Source organism: Sus scrofa, chromosome 15 (genome assembly GCF_000003025.6).
Source record: "Sus scrofa isolate TJ Tabasco breed Duroc chromosome 15, Sscrofa11.1, whole genome shotgun sequence".
Lineage (NCBI taxonomy): Eukaryota > Metazoa > Chordata > Mammalia > Artiodactyla > Suidae > Sus > Sus scrofa.
This window is the reverse complement of record NC_010457.5, coordinates 31,314,276-31,340,929: the sequence shown is the minus strand read 5'-3', so window position 1 is coordinate 31,340,929 and position 26,654 is coordinate 31,314,276. Positions and strand designations below refer to the sequence as shown.

The window sequence follows — 26,654 nt, the reverse complement described above, 5'->3', positions numbered from 1 at the left end:
TCAGTATGTATTGGGAAATATGTGGATATCTGGGCCTGCAGATGAGGAAATGAAAGATTGCTGAATTCTCATCTGTCAAGTAGAAAGTTAGGTAATGTCTAAAACAAAAACTAAAGAAAAATAAAATTAGAATGTTATTCAGAGATACTGAGGCAAAGACAGAAGATGTAGCTAAATGTTGAAAGAAGTTGCTTTAAAAGAGGGGGAGATGATAGGGAAGAACATAAGAAATGGTTTCTTAATAATCTTGTAGACCTAGTCAGCTCTTTAAACTGTGTGATGGGAGTTTGCACTTTGGCTTAGTGGGTTAAGGATCCAGCAGCGGCTCAGGTTGCTGCTGAGGCACAGGTTTGATCCTTGGCCCAGGAGAGTGGGTTAAGGATCAGGCATTGCCACAGCTATGAGGTAGGTCACAGCTGCAGCTCAGATTCAGTCCCTGGTCTGGGAACTTCCATATACCGTGGTGCAGAAGTTCCCGGGCCAGGGATCGAACCTGAGCCACAGAAGCGACAACCCTGGATCCTTAACCCACTGAGCCCCTAGGAAACTCCATCCATGTTCCTTTTTTAATTGTCTATATCATGGCAGTAAACATGTATTGCTTTTATAATTAGAAAAGATAGTAAACCTTTTTTGTGTGCCAGTTGTAATAGTCATAAGAACAGATACTGGTTTTTCTGAGCAGTGAATGTGGATAGTTTTCAGTTAAGTCAACTATATTCAGGTCATTTCCAAACAGAATTTTTTAAAAATTTTTATTGGGGAGTTCCTGTCGTGGTGCAGTGGTTAACAAATCCGACTAGGAACCATGAGGTTTCGGGTTTGGTCCCTGCCCTTGCTCAGTGGGTTAACGATCCGGCATTGCCGTGAGCTGTGGTGTAGGTTGCAGACACGGCTCAGATCCCGCGCTGCTGTGGCTCTGGCGTAGGCCGGCGGCTACAGCTCCGATTCAACCCCTAGCCTGGGAACCTCCATATGCCGAGGGAGCGGCCCAAGAAATAGCAAAAAGCCAAAAAAAAAAAAAAAAAAAAATTTATTGGGGTGCAGTAGGTCCAACAATTTTATGACTCTAAATTTTCTTTTAGGCTAAAAAAATTACTATATTGGTAATGTTTCCTTTCTGCCACATAGAACTTTGTTCCATAAGAAATGTCTGAATTTAGAACAAATTAAATAAATAGAAATTTATCATTTTTATATGTTATTAATTTAAGGTCCATTACAGTCTTCCAGTTAGAAACCTCATTTTAGATGATTAAGGGGAAAAGATCATGTTTCAATTTTTTTGTTTGTTTTTCGTTTTGTTTTGTTTTGCTTTTTTAGGGCCGCCCACGCAGCATATGGAGGTTCCCAGGCTAGGGTCCAATTGGAGCTGTAGCTGCCAGCCTATACCACAGCCACAGCAACACAGGATCCGAGCCACATCTGCAACCTACCCCACAGCTCATGGCAACACAGAATCCTTAACCCACTGAGCAAGGCCAAGGATTGAACCCGAGTCCTCATGGATGCTAGTCGGGTTTGTTAACCACTGAGCCATGATGGGAACTCCTTGTGTTTCAAATATTTTAATTTTATTTTTTATATTGTACCCTTTCTAAAATGGATAAATAATTCCCAAAGTCACGTTTTTCTTCCTATCTAATCGTATTTGAGCCAATAGCTATTGCCCCAACGAAATTCATTTTATCTAGACTTTCCAGATCAGAATGAAATGCAAATTAAAAATTACACCTGATAAAAGGCAGCTTAATAGTAAGCGTGAGAGAGTTCCTTTCAGTTATAATGGGAACAATATGCCATGATATGCAGAGATTTTTTTTCACCCCTGCAAGTAGAAAAAGAAGCAAGTAGAGACAGTAGTTCCAACCTTAAATTTGAATTTTTCAGATTAAGTTTCACAACTGTGAAATAATTAGAGCAGTTATCTGCTCCATTTTCAGACTTCAGTATCTACAAGTTACAGACTTCATAAGCATCAGAGAAAGACTTGGCTCCTAGATCAGGGCTCTTTCCACTAATCTTCATACCTCATGGGATTTTATTGACTGTGTTTATAATAGAATTCAGTTGTGCTTCTGTTTTTTTCAAGCCTCTGCCATAGCCCTTTTTTGTAAGTTCTAGCCCCATCATCCTTCAAACTTGACTCTCATGTGTTCTCATTACTGTGTTCCTGGAACTCGCTGTGCATATTTCTCTTCATCTCTTTTACCTTATGTACTTGTTTTCTCAGTAAAAATATAAGCAGTCGTCCCATGTGGGAGAGCTGTACAGATCACCGTGCACTGAAACTGTGCAAAGCGCTCTTGATAATCAGTGGGGAAAGATTTGTGTCCACGATCCTTAATTTTTTTATCAAAATGTTAAAATTTATGATACTTTCTCTTGTAAATGTGTAAGGAAATTTAAAAAATAGTAAAACTAATACTGATTTAATATCTTGTAATTAAAAAAATTAGAAATGTTGAGAACTAAAGTGTTTTATTTCTTTGTGGAAACTTATCACAGGTACTTGGTGAACAGTGCTCATCTTTTTGTCATATAACTTAAAATACAGAGTGAGCATTTTTTTCTTGCCTTGGCAAGTTGTCATCATCCTTTTCTAAGTTTAATTCCACTTCCACTGGTTCTTTGCACTTTCAGTGATATGAAATATCTGCAGGATTTCCTGTATTGAGAAGTTTTTGGTCAGCATCACTTCCTCGGACATCTTCATTCTTCTTGTCATAGCTGCTTACATTCCTTTATGGTGATCAGTTCACCTTCTCTCATTTTCTTTTGCTGCGCATCTAGGGTCTCTCAAACAGTAGAAGTGTCAATATGTCCATTGTCAACTCTTTCTTCTGTAGCTCCTTTTATGTTCAATTTGGGTTTCACTTCCAGCACTGTCCCCTGTTGTTTCTTTGCTGCACTTTTAACTTTTTGGGCCAGGTTGCTCTTGAGGTTATCCATTTTTGCATGAATTTATCCCTAGGAGACAAGCAGACAACACAAGTACCTGCTTTGCTGTCTCAACATGAACTGAATAACAGATGCATGATGAGAAATCACATCAGACTGAAAGAAGTGGCCTGATTGGTCACCAATCATGATGCATGTTTATGATTTATATTTTTAGACTGATGGGCCAACAGCAAATTTTGTACTTTGTGTAGTTATTCACACTTAATATATTGTGGTTAACTGAAATTTGAACCATGTTGTTGGAAGACTGGTGTTATTTTACTGAATTGTGATAACTGAAATTTGTATGTATCTGGACAGTGCAAGGTGAGGGCTGCCTTGATCTGTGTACCTTGAGAACATTAGTCTTATCTGTATGTCTAGGTTTATAATAGGGCACCAAGGAAATGTTGTTAATGATGAAGGGAAAAAATAGTGTCTTCATTGGAAAGCAAGCTTTCTGCCTTTATATTTTTAACAGATGAGTGAATGGATAGATATTTTACTATATGTAATTTTAGTTCTGCCTTAGAATCCGTAAAATTAATTCCAGAGTTCCCTCATGGTTCAGTGGCTTATATGGTCTGGCATTGTCACTGCTGTGGCTTGAGTCACTGTTGCGGCACAGGTTCAATCCCTGGCCCAGGAACTTCTGTGTGCTGCAGAAGTGACCAAAAATAAATAAATAAAAGTATGAAAATAAAAGTTAAAAATAACAAATGTTGGAGGGATTGTGGAGAAAAGGGAACCTTCCTGCACTATTGGTGGGAACGTAAACTGGTATAGCCACTATGGAGAACAGTCTGGAGATACCTTAGAAATCTATACATAGAACTTCCATATGACCCCAAAATCCCACTCTTGGGCATATATCCGGACAAAACTCTACTTAAAAGGAGTTTGGATTGGATTTGGAAGATGTGGTATATATACACAATGGAATACTACTCAGCCATAAAAAAGAATGACATAATGCCATTTGCAGCAACATGGATGGAACTAGAGAATCTCATACTGAGTGAAATGAGCCAGAAAGACAAAGACAAATACCATATGATATCACTCATAACTGAAATCTAATATCCAGCACAAGTGAACATCTCCACAGAAAATCATGGACTTGGAAAACAGACTTGTGGCTGCCTGATGGGAGAGGGAGGGAGTGGGAGGGATTGGGAGCTTGGGCTTATCAGGTACAACTTAGAATAGATTTACAAGGAGATCCTGCTGAGTAGCATTGAGAACCATGTCTAGATACTCATGTTGCAACAGAACAAAGGGTGGGGGAAAAAATGTAAATGTAATGTATGCATGTAAGGATAACTTGATCCCCTTGCTGTACAGTGGGAAAATAAAATAAAATAATAAATAAAAGTTAAACCAAAAAAAAGTAAGTAAATAAATAAATATAAGTAAATTCCCATGACTTACTTCCAGAAAGCTGTGTGCAAATCTGAAACCTTACTTGAATCCCATTACAGGCTGACTTGTGTGTCCCTCGATTGAACGAAGGGGACCAAGTTGTACTGATCAATGGTCGGGACATTGCGGAACATACCCATGATCAGGTGGTCCTGTTTATTAAAGCTAGCTGTGAGAAACATTCTGGGGAGCTCGTCCTGCTAGTTCGACCTAACGGTGAGTACTCTATGAGCACTGGGTATTTTTATAATTCATTAATTTTTATTACTTGACACAGCTGCCAGAGTGGGCTTCTTAGAACATAGGTCATGTCATGTCAGTCTCTTGCTCACAGCACAGCAGCTTCCTTCGCCCATGGAGTAAAATCCAAATTATTAGCTACCTTGCCTGCCACTGAGCCTTCCTCACTCTCCTGTCCTCTGTGCCGGCCTCCTGGATGGTCCTTCTGCCTAAAATATGCTTCTTGATTTTTGTATGACTTATACCCTCATTTCATCCAGGTTTCTGCTCAGATGTCATCCTCACAAAGTTCTCTCTGACCACCATAGTTGCCATAGACCCCCTCTCCTCCAGGTGCTCAGATACACTTGCTGAATGAAAGAGTAAATTTAGACCTCTGTTACACGTTTAGAAAACTATAACAAGCTATAGTTCAGTTTCCACAACAACCTCAAGGGTATCCTGCCACGTGGAACACCAGTGGCTCCTGAAGCAGTTCATTCCCGTTTTGGACAGTGTGAACTAGTAACTGATCTAAAAGTCCATCTTCCTTCACTCCCATTGTTCCTAATTCTACCGCTTTGGCTATGAGAGTAAATTTAATACAGAATAAGTTCAGTCTCTCAGCAGTTTTTTCAGAAGGGTTTTACCAAAAGCTGTCCTTTTTCTCCAGTCAACAATCCCAATCCTTGAGCCAGAATCCACAATGGCATTGTTCCAAGTTTCCTCAGCACTCATCAGTCTCATCTAAGAGAAAGATTCTTGAAGCCCATCCCTCCTAGCATTAGACAGTTCTTCTAGTTTTGTTCTGAATAGTTTTATATTAATCATAGCTTTTAACCACAAGAATAAGTATTGATTAATGCCTCATGCCCACTTGCTGGCTATGTACCACAGGGAAGTACAATATAATTGGAACTCTGCCTATTCCCCCCACATACCACCCATTTTGCTTTTTGGGTACCAACAGACATTTTCATTTCATCTGCTCTACAAGAAAACCTTGGAGATATTGTGGGTTTGGTTCCAGACCATCACAATAAGAAAATACCACAATAAGCAAGTCACATGAATTTTTTGGTTTCCCAGTTCATATAAAAGTTATGTTTGGAGTTCCCACTAGTCGTGCAGTAGTTAAAAATCTGACTGTAGTAACTCGGGTTGCTGCAGAGGCAAGGGTTCTATCCCTGGCCCAGCACAGTGTGTTAAAGGATATGGAGTTGCTGCAGCTGCAGCATAGGTTGCAGCTGAGGCTGGGATTCAATCCCTGGCCCAGGAATTTCCGTATGCTGAGGGTGCAGCCATTAAAAAAATAAAAAAAGTTATGTTTGCACTATGCTGTAGTCTATTAAATGTGCAAAAGCATCATGTCTAAAAAAAAATCATACCTTAATTTAAAAATGATTTATTGCTAAAAATGCTAACCATCATCTGAGCCTTTAGCAAGTTGTCTTTTTGCAATAGTAACATCAAAGATCATTGATCATAGATCACGATAACAAATATAGTAATAAGAAGTTTGAAATATAGCAGGAATTACCAAACTGTAACACAGAGACACAAAGTAAACAAATGCTGTCAGAAAAATGGCATCAAGAGATTTGCTTAACACAAGGTTACCATAAACCTTCAATGTGTAAAAAACACAGTTATCGGAGAAGCACAATAAAGTGAGATATGCCTATACTTCGTATTTTTCTGCATTCATGGTCTAGAATTGACTTTCTAGGAAAATTCAAAGGACTTAAACAGAACATTGTATTTTAACTTTTTAGGAACTCATTCTTTTAAATCTGATATTTAGGTGATTAAAAATGCCTAAAAACAAGGCATTTTATGTCACATAAAGCAACTTAAATTTATACTAAGAATTATCTCTCAATTTGTTTTTTTCTCTTTTCTCTTGATATCAGGTTCTAAAGAACTTAATAATATTAGCTAATAGTAATTAAATGCTTTCCATACACCTGGGCTTTTACATATTCTCATTTGACCTCCCAGTGAGATAAATAAATTATCCTAATTTTGTAGTTGAAGGCATGTAGGCATTGAGACATTGAGTTATGTGCTCACAAACTCATGACTAGTATAGAGGCAGAATAGAACAAAAGTCTATATAATAGAAAAGTCATAGCCTTTTCACAGTTCCAAATCACCCCATTTATACTTTAAGAGGAACCCACTTAGGGCCTACTTTTTTGGCAAAAGATCTTTCGAATATTATTTTACCATCAAAATCCAGACTAGGACCTGTAGGACCTAAATTCTCTTATTCACTCTCAATGTGGGTCTGTCATGGTTTTTTGGTTTTTTTTTTTTTTTTTTTTTGGTCACACCCTTGACATACTGAAGTTCCCAGACCAGGGATAGAACCCACACCATAGCAGTGGCAGTGACAACACAGGATCCTTAACCCACGGAGCCACCAGAGATATCCTGTCATGTCCATTTTTTAAAGAATAATGTGTTATCAAAATTTAAAATATGTTTGCCAAAAAGTCAGAAAAAAAAGAGCTTGTTTTTCCCAGTCTTTTCCCCTTTAAATCTTATTTCTTCACAGACAAAATGCATTTACATATTCTGTCTTTTTTCATTCTTCACTTCAGAAATCTGTTCTTCTCAAAACTGCGTACATGTTTGAGCAGGAATGAAACCTCTTATACAAGGGCAAAAGCTTGACTGCATCCTTCAAAGGGCTCCACTCTGCTTCAGTTTTGCCCCTCCCCATGGGGGTCAAGATTTTGCAGGACCAGTGGGGCAGCCAGGGCATCACCTGGGACTTTCCCTCCTTTCTGGACTACTTCTTTCAACCCTCAACACTCTGGCCAAAGAACTCTGAGCCCACTTCACTTCCTGGGTCTGAAGGACCATTTCTTCCCAGGTCTTATTATCCCAAGGGTTGATCACAGTATAGCATAGAGGAAGTAATTTCCGTCGGGATGTAGAATAGGCTTCAGTGAGAGCTGGGAAGTTCATGGATGTGTTTACAGGCCCCCATGTTAAAGAGTAGAGCTGAGGCTGGGAAAGAAGGAGGGTGGGCCACGGGCCACAGTCTAGCGTCTGGCTCTCACAGTGCCATGACCATGAATTCTGGCCTAGAATTCTCATTTGAAATCTGGCCTCCCAAGTTGATTTGTAGGTATGCCAAGGAGTGAGAATAGAACATACTTTGTTTAGCATTCTGTTCAGTTTATATGTAACTTTCTGTGTCTAGACATACAGAATATAGGCCTTTATTTGTCCTCTTGCCCTGGGTCCCATAAATTAAGGGCAGATCTGTTCTGAGCGGCTTCTTGGCAGTTCCTTTTTTTCTTAATGTCTCTTCAAGTTACAGACATTGTCAGCAATATGGCCAAAAACCTTCTTTTCCTCAAGGGTACTTCAATTCCAAGGCCACTCTTGGCCCATACATAGTGGCTTCAGACTCAGATCTGATGAGTTATGAATAAATGAATATTTTTCCTGACACAAAATTCAATAATACCCAGTAAATTTCTTTGGGCAGTTCATTAAGTTTTTCACGAGTCTTTTTGATTTTGTTTTTGTAGCTGTATATGATGTAGTGGAAGAAAAGCTGGAAAATGAGCCAGACTTCCAGTACATTCCTGAGAAAGCCCCACTAGATAGCGGCCATCAGGATGATCATTCCCTGCGCGAGTCCATGATCCAGCTAGCCGAGGGGCTCATCACTGGAACAGTACTAACTCAGTTCGATGTAAGTAGTATCGGAGGGAAAAGGCGTTTGCCCATATTTTCTAATTAATGTCATGGCTTCTTGACTGCCTCATCTACTGTCAGTTATAGTTTATACGATAAAGTATTATTCTGAGAAATATTTGACATAAAGAGTTCCCACATGCAAAGTTTCAAAAATTGCTCCCCAAAACACTAGCTATGGTTTCATCGATAGATGTCTGTTTAAAAGAGAGGGATAAGGGAGTTTCCGTTGTGGCGCAGGGGAAAGGAATCTGACTAGTATCCATGAGGATGCAGGTTCGATCCCTGGCCTTGCTTAGTGGGTTAAGGATCCAGTGCTGCCGTGAGCTGTGGTGTAGGTCACAGATGCGGCTTGGATCCCACATTGCTATGGCTGCGGTGTAGACCGGCAGCTACAGCTCCATTTCAATCCCTAGTCTGGGAACCTACGTATGCCACGGGTGCAAGCCTAAAAAGACAAATGAATAAATAAATTAATTAAATAAATAAATAAAAGAGACAGCTAAGGAGATCTTATAGGTATGTCATCAAACTACACTTTTTCTATAATTAAATTAACTTTTTATGAAAGGTTGCCGATGGAGATAAGACTATTATAGATTTAAAATTGCTGAGTTAAAGGAAAATCATTTTTGTACCTTGTCATATATAATCCTTCTCTAGTTCTGTCAGTGTAGCCATCATTAATATTTGTTGCTCTGAAGTATGTTATAGATAAGTGGCAATAAAACATTTGTGATTATAAAATATTTAGGACACATCAATTATTCTTGTAAATATATCTAAATTAAATGAAAGCTAAATGCTTTTTGCATATTTGTTCTTCAAACCTTCAGGTACTTTTGCTGTAAGCAAAATTGTTTTTACTTGTTTTACTATTTTTCAAAAAGTATATAATTAATTTCAGAAGTTGTGCAGAATTGAACTTTGCAAATCTGGTTCAATACCCTAAGGTACATAATTGTATTGATGAGGTATTCTAAGGAAAAAACGTATTTCTTGATAGCATAGAAACAAGTTTGAAAAACAAAAAAACTTTTGATGCCTTTCTGGACTCACCTTATACTTTTTTTTTTAAGCAACTATATCGGAAAAAACCTGGAATGACAATGTCTTGTGCCAAATTACCTCAGAACATTTCCAAAAATAGATATAGAGATATTTCACCTTGTAAGTATCTACCCTCTCTGTATGTTAAGCCTCATCTTTTAAACATAACTTTATTAAAACATTCTTCCTTTTAAATTTTTTCAGATGATGCTACACGGGTCATTTTAAAGGGCAATGAAGACTATATTAATGCAAATTATATAAATGTAAGTTTTTAATTATACCTTTGTCATTTGGAATGAGAGGGGCCACTGTAAATTTGAGATTTATTCCTTTTTGTTAAAAGCCTAACCTTGAGAGACTATTAAAACATTCAGATAATGAAAATTTTTATAAGATTAATATGTAAAGAAATAATTTGGTACTGGTATATTAAATATACACAGGGCAGTGGAAAAGAATAGTGCAGAAATAGAAATAAATACTAGAACTTTATTTATGGTAGAGGTAGCCTTTAAAAGTCATTGAAGATAAGACAGATTATCTGGTGAATAGATTGGGTCAGCTGTCTAGAATATATCATTTGTAAAGAGGCATTTCCCCCCTTGGAGAGGAGAAGAAGGATCATTACTTGCCTTTTTCCTTAATTTCATAATCCAGAAAATTTCAAACATAGAAAAGTAGAGGAAAAAGTAAAACTAATGTTCTTACACTCATAACTCAGTTGTGGGTTCATGGCCAGCTTTGTTGCACTTGTACCCCCCACCTGTCTGTATCTCTTCCCCCCTCATCCAGACTGTTTGAAACAGATCCATACATCGTATCATTACCTATAAATACTTCACTTACTCAATGTCAGCATATATTCTAGATATATCAAAATACGAATGAAGATGGAGTCATGAAAGTACTTGGAGAAAATATATGAGAATAATTTAAAATCTCAGAAAGTAGACATATCTAAACTATAAAAAAAATTTGGTGAATTTGGCATTGTGAAAGTTTTAATTTTGGAGATGTTTACAAAGTGCTAAAATCAGACGACAAACTGAAGTTTTTTTTTTTTTGGTCTTTTTGCCATTTCTTGGGCCGCTCCCGCGGCATATGGAGGTTCCCAGGCTAGGGGTCTAATTGGAGCTGTAGCTGCCAGCCTACGCCAGAGCCACAGCAACTCGGGATCCGAGCCGTGTCTGCAACCTACACCATAGCTCACGGCAACACCGGATCATTAACCCACTGAGCGAGGGCAGGGACCGAACCCGCAACCTCATGGTTCCTAGTCAGATTCATTAACCACTGCTTCATGACGGGAACTCCCGACAAACTGAATTTTTAAATGCTGTATTTTAGAAACTAAATTTAAAATACTACAAAAAGCTCCTTTCTTCAGTATACAAAGAGCTCTATAAATGAATAAGAAAAATAAAAACAGTACAATGAAAATAATAAAAGATACACAAAGACAGTTGTTGAAAACCTTTTTTTAAAGCTTATGACTATTTTCAAATCCATACAAAAGTAGAGAGAGTAGTATGAGGGTCCTCCCTGGTACACTGTTGTGCAGCTCAAAGAGCTGCCAACAGATGCCAGACTCGTGTCATCTAGACACTAACCACAGATGATTTTTTTTTAAGCTTAAATATATCACTTACAGTCATTCTTATTTTGGGTGATAGAAAGTCTATGAAGTCTTCATGAACACAGAATAAGCAAATACTGAATCATTGCTCCAAGGGGATATATAGGGCCATTTTAAACAGTGAAATCACCAAAAAGCACAAAATTTTTTTTAACATGGCCCTTTATAGACCCCAAAAGGACACTTGTTTATAACATTAGAGCAGAAACAGGAAAGCAAGATGATATCTTGTGCACATTTCTAGCTAATATTGACTTTGAGGTGACTCAGAATTATCACCTCTTTGGCTATGTCTGCAGATGACTACAGACACCCTGCAAGTCTTTGGGGGTTACAAGTAAATGTTAGCAAGTAGGCAAATTTGCAAATACAGAATCTGAATAATGAGATTCAGCTGTTCTCTGCTAAGGCATTTTTTTTTTTTTAAGAAAAATGGCAATACTGTTACAACACTTAGAAAAATAACAGCATACACTTAAAATGAACAATACGCTCAACTTAAGTCACATAAAGAAAAGTACCAGGAGTTCCCGTCAAGGCTCAGTGGTTAATGAATCCGACTAAGAACCGTGAGTTTGTGCGTTAGGTCCCTGGACTCGCTCAGTGGGTTAAGGACCCAGCATTGCCACGAGCTGTGGTGCAGGTCACAGACGTGGCTCAGATCCCGCGTTGCTGTGGATCTGGCATAGGCTGGCAGCTACAGCTCCCATTAGACCCCTAGCCTGGGAACTTCTATATGCCATGGGAGCAGCCCTAGAAAAGTCAAAAAGACAAAAAAAAAAAAAAAGAAAATACTGTAAGAAATTACCATTTTTCACCTATAAGATTAAAATATTAAAGAATTTGATAATACCATGTACAAGTCTACATCCCTTATCTGAAACCTTGGGATCAAATATGCTTTGGGATTCAGAATGTTTGGGCTTTCTGAAAGGTTATTCAGTGCCTATACCATATACTGTAATAAGTAAGGTCCCCACCACACTATGGGGCATTGCCCCAGCACAAACTATGGCTTGTCCCACTAAGTGGGACAGATTGATTATAAACAGTCTTAGGTCAGTTCAGGTCAGATATTGCTGTCAGATGAGTCCCGGTTAGGTTAGGTGTGCCAGAAAACAACAACAAACTTACCGTTCAGAGCTTTGGGAATTTGAGAATGTGGATAAGGGATCATGGATTATTACAGAGTTTTCTCATACATTTATATTTTATGGAAAAAAGAGGAAGACAGTTTTGCATGTATATTTGTGTGTTGTGCATAGAACATCTCTGAAAGGATATATTAGGAACTGGAAGAAAGACTTGCCCCCTGGGTGGGAACTGGAGGCTGGGCTGGAAAAGAGACTTCTTTCTCTTCTCACCCGCTGGTGTCCTTCTACTTGCCATGTGCATATGTCACCTTCTCTTTTTTTTTAATTCAGTTGTAAAAATGTAATAGGATGATGACTTATCTTCCTCAGTCTTACTTTCTGAAAATAATGAATTTAAAATATTTTTCCATGGAGTTGCTATTGTGTCCCAGCAGATTAAGAACCCAACTAGTATCCATGAGGATGCAGGTTTTTTCCCCTGGCCTCATTCAGGGAACCTTAACCTCATCCTGGGTTAAGGATCTGACATTGTCATGAGCTACAATGTAGATCACAAATGTGGCTCACATCTGGCATTGGTGTGGCTGCGATATAGGCCAACAGCTGCAGCTCCAATTTGATCCTTAGCCAGAAACTTCCATATGCCATGTACAGCCCTCAAAAGAAAAAAAAAATTTTTTTTAATATGTTTTCATGTTGTATATATATAATATATATAATGATGTACATATTACATAATTTATATATTATATCATGGATACAAAAAATCTAAACTAAGCAGAATTTTTGCCCTTCACAAATTTTTTAATAAGTTTTTAGAAACAAAATATTATTTTTTCTTTTCTATTAGTTAATTACAGGATATTGAATATAGTTCCCTGTGCTCTACAGTAGGACCTTGTTGTTCATTTAATACTTAGTAGTTTGTATCTGCTAATCCCAAACTCTTAATTTATCCCTCCCTCTCTTCCCCTTTGGAAACTGTAAGCTTTTTTTCTATGTAGAGACAAATATTTCTTATTTCTATACCAAGTCTCTGCCTCTGGAACATGATTCCCTGAAAAACTACTTTTAAAACCAAAAGAGTACTTTAGAAAATATTTAAATTCCTTTTTCCACTAATAAAAAGATAAATATGTATAACTACTGGACATTGCCAAGAAATTTCTTCTACAAATAAAATAAATTGTTGATAAAGATTTGTTTTACTAACTTTGCACTTTATTGAGGTTAGTTGTATTCAGTTATTTAGTAGATGATTTTTATATGTTTGATCATAATAAAAATTAATAATGCAAATGATTTTGTTTTTGTGCTTTTTTTCTTTTTAGATGGAAATTCCTTCTTCTAGAATTATAAATCAGTACATTGCTTGTCAAGGGCCATTACCACACACTTGTACTGATTTTTGGCAGATGACTTGGGAACAAGGGTCCTCCATGGTTGTCATGTTGACCACACAAGTTGAACGGGGCAGAGTAAGTCGTACTTGAATCTTACACCTTGCTTGACTTTTTTCAAATTACATTGCTTATTAATACTGTCAGTATTCATGTTGATTTAGTTGCTTTTGTAAGTTTTAAACTTCCTTTCTTATGGTATCATAAGAATCATTTTGATTAAGTGCTTAAAACTGTGACCAACACATAATAAATGTGTTATAATACATGTGATATAGGTATTAGCTTATTATTTAAATGGATTAATATATACTTGATGAGGGATTTATAAAGAATTCATACAATTTAACAATAAAGTAACAAATACCACATTTTAAAATGGCCAAAGAATCTGAATAGATGATTCTCCCATGAAGATATTTATATGACAGTAAGGTCATGAAAAAATGCTTGGCATCATTAGCCATCAGGGAAGTGCAAAGCAAAGCCATGGTGTGATACTAATTCATATCTATTAGGATGGCTAAAATAAAGAAGACAGATAATAACAAGTGTTGATGATGGTGTGAAGAAAATGGTATTTGTAAAATAGTGCAGCCCCCTTAGAAGACCATCTGTCAGTTCTTCAAAAGGCTAAACATAGAATTATTGTAACTCAGCAATTTCACTCCTAGGTGTACCCAGAGAATTATAAACATATATCCAGGAGTTCTTGTTATGGCTCAGTGGTAACGAACCCAACTAGTATCCATGAGGATCCAGGTTTAATCCCTGGCCTCACTCAGTGGATTAAGGATCCAGTGTTGCCATGAGCTGTGATGTAGGTCAGACATGGCTCCAATCCTGCATTGCTGTGGCTATGGTATAGGCTGGCAGCTGCAGTTCCAATTTGACCCCTAGCCCAGAAACTTCCACGTGCCACAAGCATGGCCCTAAAAAGCAAAATACATACGTGTGTGTGTATATATATATATATCTCCATACAAAAACTTGTATGCAGGTGTTCATGATGGCATTATTTTTAACAGCCCCAAAGTGGAAACAGTCCAGATGTACCAGATAAAATGTGGTATATTCATACAATTGAATATTACTTGACAATAAAAAGGTATGGAAAAAATGATACATGCTACATGGATGAACCTAGAAAATGTACTAAGTGAACAAAGCCATTTACCAAAGTCTGCATATTTTATGGTTCCATTATATGTAATGTCCAAAGAAGGCAAATTCATAGGGAACAGAAGGTAGATCCGTGGTTGCCTAGGTCTGGAGTGGAGGAAGGATGATGAATTAGAGAAATGCACACTGATTACCCGCAGGTATGGGTTTCTCTGGGGAGTGATGAAAATGTCCTAGAAGTGATTGTAGTAATGGTTACATAGCTCCATGAATATACAATTGGCATTCTCTTATGGCTCACTGGGTTAGGGATCCAGCATTGTCAGCTGTGGCTTGGGCTGCTGCTATGGCACAGGTTTGATCTCTGTGCCCAGGGACTTCCACATGCCTTGGGTGCTGCAAAAAGAAAAATTGAATAGTGTATTTTATGGCTGAATGGAATGGTATGTGAATTGTATGTCAGTAAAGTGGGGTTTTTTTTAATCCTAATTATGAAAATAAATGGATTGCATTTGGCATTTCATTTATTTTTGATAAGTTAAACTTCTTTTTTTTTTAATCTTATAATGATTTTTATTTTTTCCATTATACCTGGTTTACAGTATTCTATCAATTTTCTACTGTACAGCAAAGTAATCCAGTCACACTGCAGTTGGCATTTTAGTTGAAGATTCTTTTTCCTTCATTCTTTCTTTTTTGTCTTTTTTAGGGCCACACTCACGGCATATGGAGATCCCCAGGCTAGGGGTCGAATTGGAGCTGTAGCTGCTGGCCCATACCACAGCCATAGCAGTGCCAGATTCGAGCCATGTCTGTGACCCACACCACAGCTCACACTGAGCAAAGCCAGAGATCAAACCTGCGTCCTCATGGATGCTAGCCAGATTCATTTCCACTGCACCACGACAGGAACTCTGAAGATTCTTTTGCATTGTTAACTTAAATCAAAGAAATATCAAAATTAGTGTACCATTTTGCCACTGTCATGGTAGTAATTAGTTCAGGCAAGAATTAGTCATGAATGGTAAAACATTCAGTGGAGGCTTGTAAATAGATATTTGCAGTCTCAAAATATATCCAAACAGATTGTTATTATAAAGAGAAAAAAATGTTGCTGGTTGGCAGATGTAGGTGAAGGGTTTGTGGGGGTTCATTAAATTATTCTTGTCACTTTTCTGTAAGTTTGAAAGTTCTTAAAAATTGAAACGTTTTTAAATTAGAGAACCTAAATTATGTATATTTCTAAAATCTGTTGATATCAGGTTAAATGTCACCAGTATTGGCCAGAACCCACAGGAAGTTCATCCTATGGATGCTACCAAGTCACCTGTCACTCAGAAGAAGGAAACACTGCCTATGTCTTCAGGAAGATGACACTATTTAACCAGGAGGTAGGAAGGCAGGATATCCATTGATTAGAACTGTTGTGTTCAAGGTAAAGACTTCAAAAGATGAGTCCTAGTTACTAGGAAATATAAAAAAAATTGCTGAACTATTTGCTTCGTTGGGATACTTTAGAATCTTATGAAATGTATTCTGCTATTATAAGTGTATTTCTAGCTTCTGAAGGTAAGTATGAATGATCAGTGAAAAATAATTTAGTAAATAATACTTGCTACTCTTAATACCTTTCCTATTCATAAAAATTATACCAGGGGTGTTGGTTATAAAAGTTTCTTCCTCCAAGTAACATCAATAAAGTGTTGGAGTAGAAATGGAAAGCACAATCAAAACTATCAATTATTCCAGTTTTTTAAAGAGTAGAGCAGATCAATTTCATAGTTTTCTCATTAAGGAGAAAAAGATCATAGGCAGAACCCTCTGACATCAGGCAGATTATAGCTTTCTTCTTTTTTTTTTTGGCCATGCCACACACAGCATACGGAGTTCCCAGGCCAGGGATCAGATCTGAGCCACAGCTGTAACCAACACTACAGCTGTGGCAATACCGGATCCTTTAATCCACTGCATAGGGCCAGGGATTGAACCTGCATCCTGGCACTGCCACCGCGGGAACTCCAGATTATAGCTTTCTCATGTTAATTTTTCTTACTGCTACCTGGGTCACTCCACTTGGCTTCCAAATACAAAGCCAGAAGTGAAAACTGACTAATAAATGATGGCTTGGAAGATATGTGTGGAGGGCTTGTGAGGCTTGCCAGAGACAGTGCACCCACTTTCAGTGCCTGTACCAGCTCCTGTGATTCTGAAGAGGCTGGAAGAGGAGAGAAATAATGATGGAGAAGAGCAGGCAGCACAGGCGTCCATGGAAATGAGAACCACATACCACCCCCACTGCACCCCTCCCCAGGTGTGATTAAAAGAGTCCAGCAAGACAAGGGGCCTTACTGACCAGAAATGGTGCCAATTTATTAAAGGGATCTGGCACTGAATCAAGCTAAAGTCACAAGAAATAAAAAATTAAACGAAGGTTCAAAATGTTATGGGCAAGAGATAACTATCAGAATGAATTTTGGATTTATTGGATATTTACTGTTTAACTCTTGGTCATATGTAAAAACCAAGCTAAGAAGCTACTGTCTTCATTTTCCTAAATAGATAAGCTGTGAATATGGTTACATACAATGATGTGTGTTTCTTCAGCATAGTTCCTATATTGTACTCCACCTGTAGATATTCCAAGGCAGTTTTATATATTATAATGGCTTTTCTTTGCAACTCTTAGTACCTCAGAATTATGCTAAGACACAAATCAGTTTCTAAAATTTGAGTGAAATATAATTGGGAAAATTAATTTGCTACCATAAATACATACATATGTGGGTGGCTGGATAGATGGACAGACAGATAGATACTACCCCAAAACATAATAAAATATGGCTTTACATTACCCATTCTTGTAGATTAAGGCACCATTAAATTCTTTTGTTAACATAGTAAAAAATAGTCTAAATTAGAAGTCTTCAATTCATCTGAAAAATCAGTTACCAAATTAAACTGAGATCACTTAGGGAATTCTTCTCTCTTTTTTAACAGAGGCAAGAAAATCAGCATGTTGTGTTTTTGTTTTTGTTTTGGCTGCTCCTGGGGCATGCAGAAGTTCCTGGGCCAGGGATCGAAGCTGAGCCACAGCAGTGACAGCACTGGAGCCTTAACCTGCTACACCACCAGGGAATTCCTGGGAATTCTCTCTTAATTACCTTTTCTTTCATGGTCTTATCTTATCTAGAAGCTCCATGTAATATAAATGACAATAACCAGATTTCATAGTGTTGAATGACTGTATCTATCAATTATTGAACATATGATTCCAAACAGTTGTGATTGGCTGATTTATGGGATCCTCTCACTGAATCCTTTTAATATAAGACTCTCCCTTTGAGGTGTAAATGTTATTTCATTTTTCAGTTGAAGAAAGTAAGGCTTTGAAATACTGTCTTAACTGGTAAAGTTGAGATTTGAACCACAATATATAAATTCAATACCTTTCTTTCTCTCTTATATCAACTCTTGACTCCCCAAAAAAGAGAGTCCTGATTTGATTTTTACCTTTATCATCTCCAGTTTTTAATCTACATTTATTTCGAAATTTTATTTTCCTATTTTCGTAATTTCACTTGTGTTTATCAGGATTAGCCCAACTTTGTTCATTAAAAAAATTTTTTTTGGAGTTCCCATCCTGTCTCAGCAGTAATGAACCTGAATAATATCCAAAAGGATGCAGGTTCAATCCCTGGTCTCGCTCAGTGGGTTAAGGATCTGGACTGGAGTTGCCATGAGCTGTGGTATAGGTCACAGACGCAGCTCAGATCCCTCATTGCTGTGGCTGTGGTGTAGGCCAGCAGCTGCAGCTCTGATTGGACCCCTAGCCTGGGACCTTGCACATGTGGTGTGTGTGGCCTCCCCCAGCCCCCCCCCAATTTTTTTTCCTTAAAAAATTTTTGCACACCTAATAATTCTTTAGTTTTCTTTAAAGGTATCTCTGGGATCTTAATCTGTTTTTTCCTGTTTACTTGATTATCATTCTAAAATTACTTCACAAATATAGAAATTGGTTTATAAGAAGAATAATAATCCAAGTAACTGATACTTAAATGGATACAAGTGTTTCTATAAAATGTTTTTTTTTTTCCTTGAACTTGAACTTTTGGGTTTTATTGAGTTTATACATTACTTTTTAGGGGGAGGCAATGTGGATAGTTTCTTTTGCTTTTCTTCTAAAATTAAAATGACAGGAATGTTTATATTTTAAGGATTTTTTTCTAAGTCAGGTGCATAATTTTTCATTTATACTTAGAAAAATGAGAGTCGTCAACTCACTCAGATCCAGTATATAGCCTGGCCTGACCATGGGGTCCCTGATGATTCAAGTGACTTTCTGGATTTTGTTTGTCATGTACGAAATAAGAGGGCCGGCAAGGAAGAACCTATTGTTGTTCATTGCAGGTATTTTATTTTCTGTCTTTTATGATTAACTGACTAAAATATGTCTCTTTTTTCTTTTTGACTGCCCCTGCAGCATACAGACGTTCCCGGGCCATGGATCAAACCTGAACCACAGCAGTGACAACACCAGATCCTTAACCTGCTGAGCCACACAGGAGTTCCTACATACATCGTTTTTTGTAAAAGGAATACCTCTTTTATTTTTTCTTTAAGCTGTTGTTGTCACTCTAATAATTAGAGAGAACTCAGAGTTATGCTCTGAAGGTAGGAGGCAAAGGGTATGTTTTAACATATGATTGGCAGGAATTTTATCATGAGTAAAAATAATACCACATTGACTCTTAGAAGTTTGTCTTTTTTATAGTTCAACATCTCTGAAATTGAGTTACGTCTTAAAATTAATGGTATCTCAGATTTGATGAAATACAAAATTGTAGGAATTTGGTTGCTGTCCAAAGTTTATATTTCTCCCTCCAGCAAGGTACTCCTTCCTGGCCCCTTTTAGGACATTTGGTGAGCATCTCACCTGTCTTGAAATGGCTCTGCCCAGTGCCATCACAGGGTCTGCCACTTCCAAGAGCTCCCAGTGAACAGTAGCAGACCACTCCCTTCCTTGCAGACTCAGGCCTCCTTCTGCCCCCAATGGACCAAATACAATGACTCTAGCCTTACTGCCACTGACCCAGAGATTGAGATCCAGAAATTACTTTCTCCTCATCCTGATCACCTTTATTACTAAGTGCTTTATTCAGAGGATGTATTAAGGTATCTGCTTATTCTTAAACTTTCCAACACTTTTTAAGAGCAGATTGTAGACCAAATATATGAGAGGCAAAATGCAGGAATGGTGGACACATTTGGCCATTTCATATCCTTAGTCCCCGTCGCTACTGTATCCACCTTCACAGAGAATACTTCACAGAGTTGTTCTTAACTATCTCAGTGGTAAATCAAAATTAAATTTGGCTTTAAAAACTGATTTTTTGAGTGTGTAAAATAGCTGTCTTTTGCATGCTTGTTAATGATTTATTATTGTAATTCTTACTTTGCATTTTAAAGCTTCTGTACTTTGTTCACCTTTTAAAAACTGAAATGTAACTCTTTTAAAATTGTGTTTTAAAACCAAGAGTGGGAGAGAGTGTAGATACAAACCATTTAATCTGTATTTAGTGTGAATTTTATTTTGGTTTTCAAAATAGTTTCCAGTTGGCTTGCTACTTTTGTTACTCTAAAATATTAAAACTAAATAATTCTTCTACCATAATATGATTTGGTACTCTAATTTTCTTCACAAAAAGCACAAGAAGTTTAACAGAACAGTATGAGTAAGATTTTGTCCCACATTTGTCTTTTCTAGTGCTGGTATTGGAAGAACTGGGGTTCTTATTACTATGGAAACAGCCATGTGTCTCATTGAATGCAATCAACCAGTTTATCCACTAGATATTGTAAGAACAATGAGAGATCAGCGAGCCATGATGATTCAAACACCTGTAAGTACTACATATTTCTTTTTTTTTTTTTTTTTTGTCTTTTTGCCATTTCTTGGGCCGCTCCTGCGACATATGGAGGTTCCCGGGCTAGGGGTCGAATCTGAGCTGTAGCCGCCAGCCTACGCCAGAGCCACAGCAACGCAGGATCCAAGCCGCGTCTGTGACCTACACCACAGCTCACGGCAACGCCAGAACCTTGACCCACTGAGCAAGGGCAGGGATCGAACCCGAAACTCATGGTTCCTAGTCGGATTCGTTAACCACTGCGCCACGACGGGAACTCCGGTACTACATATTTCACATGCATTTCACATGTGTTTTCAACATGACTTTTGTTGTCAATGTATATGCCAAACCACATTTTTCTCTTTTTAATTCCCTGCCAGAAGCTAATAACCCCATGGAGTTCCCGTCGTGGCGCAGTGGTTAACGAATCCGACTAGGAACCATGAGGTTGCGGGTTCGATCCCTGCCCTTGCTCAGTGGGTTAACGATCCGGCGTTGCCGTGAGCTGTGGTGTAGGTTGCAGACGCGGCTCAGATCCCGCGTTGCTGTGGCTCTGGCGTAGGCCGGTGGCTACAGCTCCAATTCAACCCCTAGCCTGGGAACCTCCATATGCCGCGGGAGCGGCCCAAGAAATAGCAACAACAACAACAACAAAAGACAAAAAAAAAAAAAAAAAAAAGAAGCTAATAACCCTTGCACAGAGATCAGCCAATACTGCCCACCAGCCGAAACTGGCCTACCACTTGTTGTGTTTTGTTTTGTTTTGTTTTTTTTGTCTTTTTGTCTTTTGTTGTTGTTGTTGTTGTTGCTGCTATTGCTATTTCTTGGGCCGCTCCCGCGGCATATGGAGGTTCCCAGGCTAGGGGTCCAATCGGAGCTGTAGCCACCGGCCTACGCCAGAGCCACAGCAACGCGGGATCCGAGCCACGTCTGCAACCTACACCACAGCTCATGGCAACGCCGGATCGTTAACCCACTGAGCAAGGGCAGGGACCGAACCCGCAACCTCATGGTTCCTAGTCGGATTCGTTAACCACTGCGCCACGACGGGAACTCCCCCACTTGTTTTTTAATAAATAAAGTTTTATTGGAAACAGCTATAGTCATTTGTTCACATAATATCTATGTTGCTTTCACATTACAGCAGCCGAGGTGAGAAGTTGCAGCAGGCACTATGTGCTTTGCAAAACCTAAAAAATTAGTTATAGTAAATAAATATTACTCTAACTATAGTAAATAACTGGATAGTAAGTAACTGTCTAGTCTTTTACATAAAATGTTTGTCAACACCATGCTAGCATGTTAATTCTTGACTGCCTAAACAGGGGTAACAGAGGAACTTGCCCTGTGTTATCAGTCAAATGGAATGCTAAGAACAGTGGTATCCCTAAACTGGAGAATCTTGATAGACCTGCTTTCAGTGAAACAGCTGTGGTGAAATTGCCTTTCTTATTTTACATAAGAACTTAAATTGCAACAATAAAAATCATAGAAATTAAGCTACTTACTATATTCTGTACTGACTTTGAAATATGTCCCAAGAATTGGAAGAGGAATCATGAAATTTAGAGTTAATGTTAAAAAAATTTTTTTTAATTTTTCAGGCCATACCCATGGCATATGAAAATACCTGGGCTAGGGGTGCAATCAGAGCTGCAGCTGCCGACCTACACCACAGCCAGAGCAACGTCTGCAACCTACACCACAGGTCACAGCAAAGCTGGATCTTAAATCCACTGAACAAGGCGAGGGATCAAACCCGTATCCTCCTGGATACCAGTCGGGTTGTTCACTGGCCGAACTACATTAGGAACTCCAAGATTGTCTTCTATATTAAGCCAATGTGGAATATTAGCATTGTTGGTGGCATTATGGTTTCTGAAGTGAATTGACATATGTGATCTAATAGGTGCCTGTCATTATTTTTAGCTTTTAATTATAGAAAATACAAACATACACAAAAATAGACAATAAGATATAGTGGACACTACTTTGAATGTTTCCTTTATACTGCCACTTAACTCTCCCCATATTTGAACCAAATCCTAGACATCGTATATATTTTATATTTATTTGTCTATATTTTAATGTTTATCTCCAAAAGAAAAGGAGTATTTTTTCCTTCTAAACAAAACCATAATACCATTATCATACCAAATTATAATTAACAATAATTCCCTAATATTAGCAATAACCAATATTCCAATTTATAATTGTTTCATATAAATCATTTCTTTTAAAATTTTAGTATAGCTTTATTAAAATATAATTCACATACCCATAAAATTCACCCTTTTAAAGTGTACAGTTCATTGGTTTTCACAGTATATCACAGAGCTTTGCAACCATCATTGCTATCTAATTTTAAAACATTTTCAACAGCCCCCAAAAGACACTCTGTATCCATATTCCCCCATACCTTCCCCAGCCTTCCCCTAACCCAGCCTAGACAACTGTTAATCTACTTTCTGTCTCTGTAGGTTTGCCTCTTTTAGACCTTTCATATGAATGGAATCCTATAATTTGTTCTTTTGTAATTGACTTATTTTAATTAGCATACTATTAAAAGGTTTATATATTCCATAGCATATATCAGTACTTCATTCCTTTTTCATTGAATAGATATACCATACATTCATCTATTGATGGACATTTGGATTATTTCCAGTTTCTAACTATTATGAATAATGGTGCCATTAACATTGTGTAATGTTTTTGTGTGAAAATGTTTTCATTCCTCTTTGGTATATACCCAGTAGTGGAATTGCTGGGTGCTATAATAACTCTCTTTAATCTTGTTTCTATAAATTTATTCTTAAGTTTTTTAGTCTTTTTTGGTCCTATTGTAAGTGGACTTGTTTTCTTAATTTCATATTAGGAGTACTCATTGCTTGGGTATAGAAATAAAACTAATTTTGCATATTGATCATGTATACTGCAACCTTGCTGAAATTATTTATTAAGTCTAATAATTTTTTGCATATGTGAAAGATTCCTTAGGATTCTTTATATACAAGATCATATCATTTGTAAATATAGTTTATTATTTCCTTTGCAGCATAGATACCTTGGTTTTCTTTTTTTTTCTTTTCACCTCATTTCATCTTGTCTCATCTCTTTTCTTCATCTTGTGCAAGTGTCCTGACAAGAACCTTCAGTACAGCGTGAAATAGAAGTGGTGATACCAGCCATCCTTGTCTTATTCCTGATCTTAGGGGGGCAGTTTTCTGTTTTTCACCACTAAGTATCATGTTAGCCATGGATTTTTTTCATTATTGCCCTTTATCAAGTTGAGAAAGTTCCCTGTCTTACTAGTTTGTGTTTTCATAAGGAAAGGGTATTCAGTTTTAACAAATACTTGTTCTGTGTCTATTGAGATGATCATGTGATTTGTGTCTTTTATTCTATTAATGTAGTGTATTAGACTGATTTTTTGGCTGTTAAACTAACCTTGCATTCCTGAGATAAGTCTTACTTGGACATGGTGTATAATTCTTTTTATGTGTTGCTTCACTTGATGTGCTATTATTTTCTTGAGGTCTTTATATCTGTATCCACACATAATAGATTTTTTTTTTTTTTTTTAAGCTACATTTGCAGTATCTGGAAGTTCTCAGGCTAGGCGTTGAATCAGAGCTGCAGCGGCTGGCCTACGCCACAGCCACAACACCAGAGCTGAGCCACATCTGCAAGCAATGCTGGATCCTTAACTCACTGGGAGAGGCTAGGGATCGAACCCACATCCTCATGGATACTAGTCAGGTTCTTAACCCACTGGCCACAATGGGAATTCCCACACATAATAGATTTTTTAAACAACTCTCCATTTTCCTTCCCCCTAGCCCCCTGGCAACCACCATTTGACCACCATCTGTTTCTATAAATTTGACTACTCCAGATACATCATATAAGTGGAATCATACAGTTTTTGTCTTTTGTGACTGGCTTATTTTACTTAGTATAATGCCCTCAAAGCTCATTGTGTATATCTTCCACATTTTGCTTATTCTTTCATCTGTTGATGGATATTTGGTTAATTTCCACCTTTAGGTTATTGTTGAATAATGCTGTTGTGGACATGGATGTGTAACAACTCTTTTAGATACTGCTTTCAGTCATTTTGGAGATATATATATATAATCTGTATCTTCCTCTTATGTCTCTCTTTTTTCTTGCAATTTATTCAATGAATAGACCAGGTTGTTTGTGCTACCTCTTTTCCCACAGTCTGGATTTTGTTGGTTGCATTCCCAAGGCAGTGTTCTCTATATTTTCCAGAAGTGGTAAATGGATCGTAGCCTGTAGCAACTTCAGTGGTATTATGTTCTTCCTTCAAGAGACATGATATCTGTACCTTCCTTTTTGTGATGTTAGCAGCCTTGCATGATCAGTAGCCGTATCATAAATTCATTGGGCTTGTAAAATGATGATATTCTATCATTCCTTTTTTATTTATTGGTTGTAATACTTCTTTAAGCGAAACTTTTCATCTGCTGTTTGGTTAGCCGGTGATACAGTCTATACAGGACAGACAAGGTGAACACCTGATGCTCCCTTTCCCTTCATTTACAAGTTTTCAATACAATGAATTGGTTCATTGGCCTCTCCCAATGGCAACCACTTAAACTTTGTTTTGTTATTATTTTGAAATTGTGGATTTAAACGTATGTTTATGTTTCAACCCATTGTAATTCTTTTTTTTTTTTTTCTTTTCTTTTTAGGAGGGTCGCACCCATGGCATATGGAGGTTCCCAGGCTAGGAATGGAGTCAGAGCTATAGCTGCTGGTCTATGCCACAGCCACAACAACCCCAGATCTGAGCCATGTCTATGACCTATACCACAGCTCACAGCAACACCGTATATCCTTAATCCACTGAGAGAGTGCAGGGATCAAACCTGCATCCTCATGGTTACAAGTCAGATTCGTTTCCACTGAGCCACAATAGGAACACCTGTTTTCCTTAATTATGTCCAAATTGTCCCATTTTTGGTCCCTAGGAACCTATTCAGCTTGACTCCTGAGCCTTTATGTCAAGACTCTAGTAACTTTGATAGATTCCTTGACATCAGTAAAGATGTATGCGCTTCACTTGTACATTTCCTACCCCAGACTTAGCATCAATAATTTCTCCCAAAAGTCCTGGTCCTTTTTACTGGGATTTTATTTCAGGGACCACCTTCTAAGCACTGGGGGTTTTTTTGCTCTTGGGTAAGTGTTAATATCTGTCTCTTGAAATTGCCAGAGATATGAAAACAAACCTAGCATGAGTTCATACTGGTACTTCCTGGAGTTCCCATTGTGGCCCAGCGGAAACAAATCTGACTAGTATCCATAAGGATGCAAGTTCAATCCCTGGCCTCGCTCAGTGGGTTAAGGATCCAGTGTTGCTGTGAGCTGTGGTGTAGGTCACAGATGCAGCTCGGATCTGGTGATGCTGTGGCTATGGCGTAGGCTGGCAGCTAAAGCTCCGATTCAGCTCCTAGCCTGAGAACCTCCATATGCTGCGGCTACGACCCTAAAAAAAAAAAAAAAAAAAAAAAAAAAAGACCAGGAGTTCCCGTCGTGGCTCAGTGGTTAACGAATCCGACTAAGAACCATGAGGTTGCGGGTTCGGTCCCTGGCCTTGCTCAGTGGGTTAATGATCCAGCATTGCCGTGAGCTGTGGTGTAGGTTGCAGACGCGGCTCGGATCCCGAGTTGCTGTGGCTCTGGCGTAGGCCGGTGGCTATAGCTCCGATTCGAATCGGAGAATCTCCATATGCCGCAGGAGCAGCCCAAGAAATGGCAAAAAAACAAAAAATAAAGACCAAAAAAAAAAATAATAATACTGGTGCTTCCAATATAGATTCAGCCACAGTGTTGTTTTGTTTTGGTTTGGGTTTTGATTTCTAGGGCCACAGATGCAGACACATGAAAGTTCCCAGGCTAGGGGTTGACTCAGAGCTGCAGCTGTCAGCCACAACCAAAGCAACGCCAGATCCGAGCTGCATATGCGACCTACACCACAGTTTACGGCCACACCCAATCCTTAACCTGCTGAATGAGGCCAAGGATCGAACCCGCATCCTCATGGGTACTAGTCAGGTTCATTTCCACTGAGCCACAATGGGAACTCCCAAGACCATGTGTTTTTACTTACT

General features: G+C 38.1%; 1 protein-coding gene across 4 annotated transcripts in view; it reads left to right on the top strand.

Moving 5' to 3' along the window:
* Nucleotides 1-26,654, top strand: part of PTPN4 (protein tyrosine phosphatase, non-receptor type 4) — a 197,585-nt gene that overhangs the window by 162,049 nt on the left and 8,882 nt on the right. For all 4 annotated transcript variants that reach the window (XM_003133309.4, XM_005654169.3, XM_005654170.3 and 1 more), the window contains exons 19-26: nt 4,425-4,581; nt 8,133-8,299; nt 9,381-9,471; nt 9,556-9,617; nt 13,416-13,562; nt 15,869-15,997; nt 18,865-19,013; nt 20,371-20,506. In XM_003133309.4, coding sequence (XP_003133357.1) covers nt 4,425-4,581; nt 8,133-8,299; nt 9,381-9,471; nt 9,556-9,617; nt 13,416-13,562; nt 15,869-15,997; nt 18,865-19,013; nt 20,371-20,506 — 1,038 coding nt within the window. The remainder of the gene's footprint in view (nt 1-4,424; nt 4,582-8,132; nt 8,300-9,380; nt 9,472-9,555; nt 9,618-13,415; nt 13,563-15,868; nt 15,998-18,864; nt 19,014-20,370; nt 20,507-26,654) is intronic.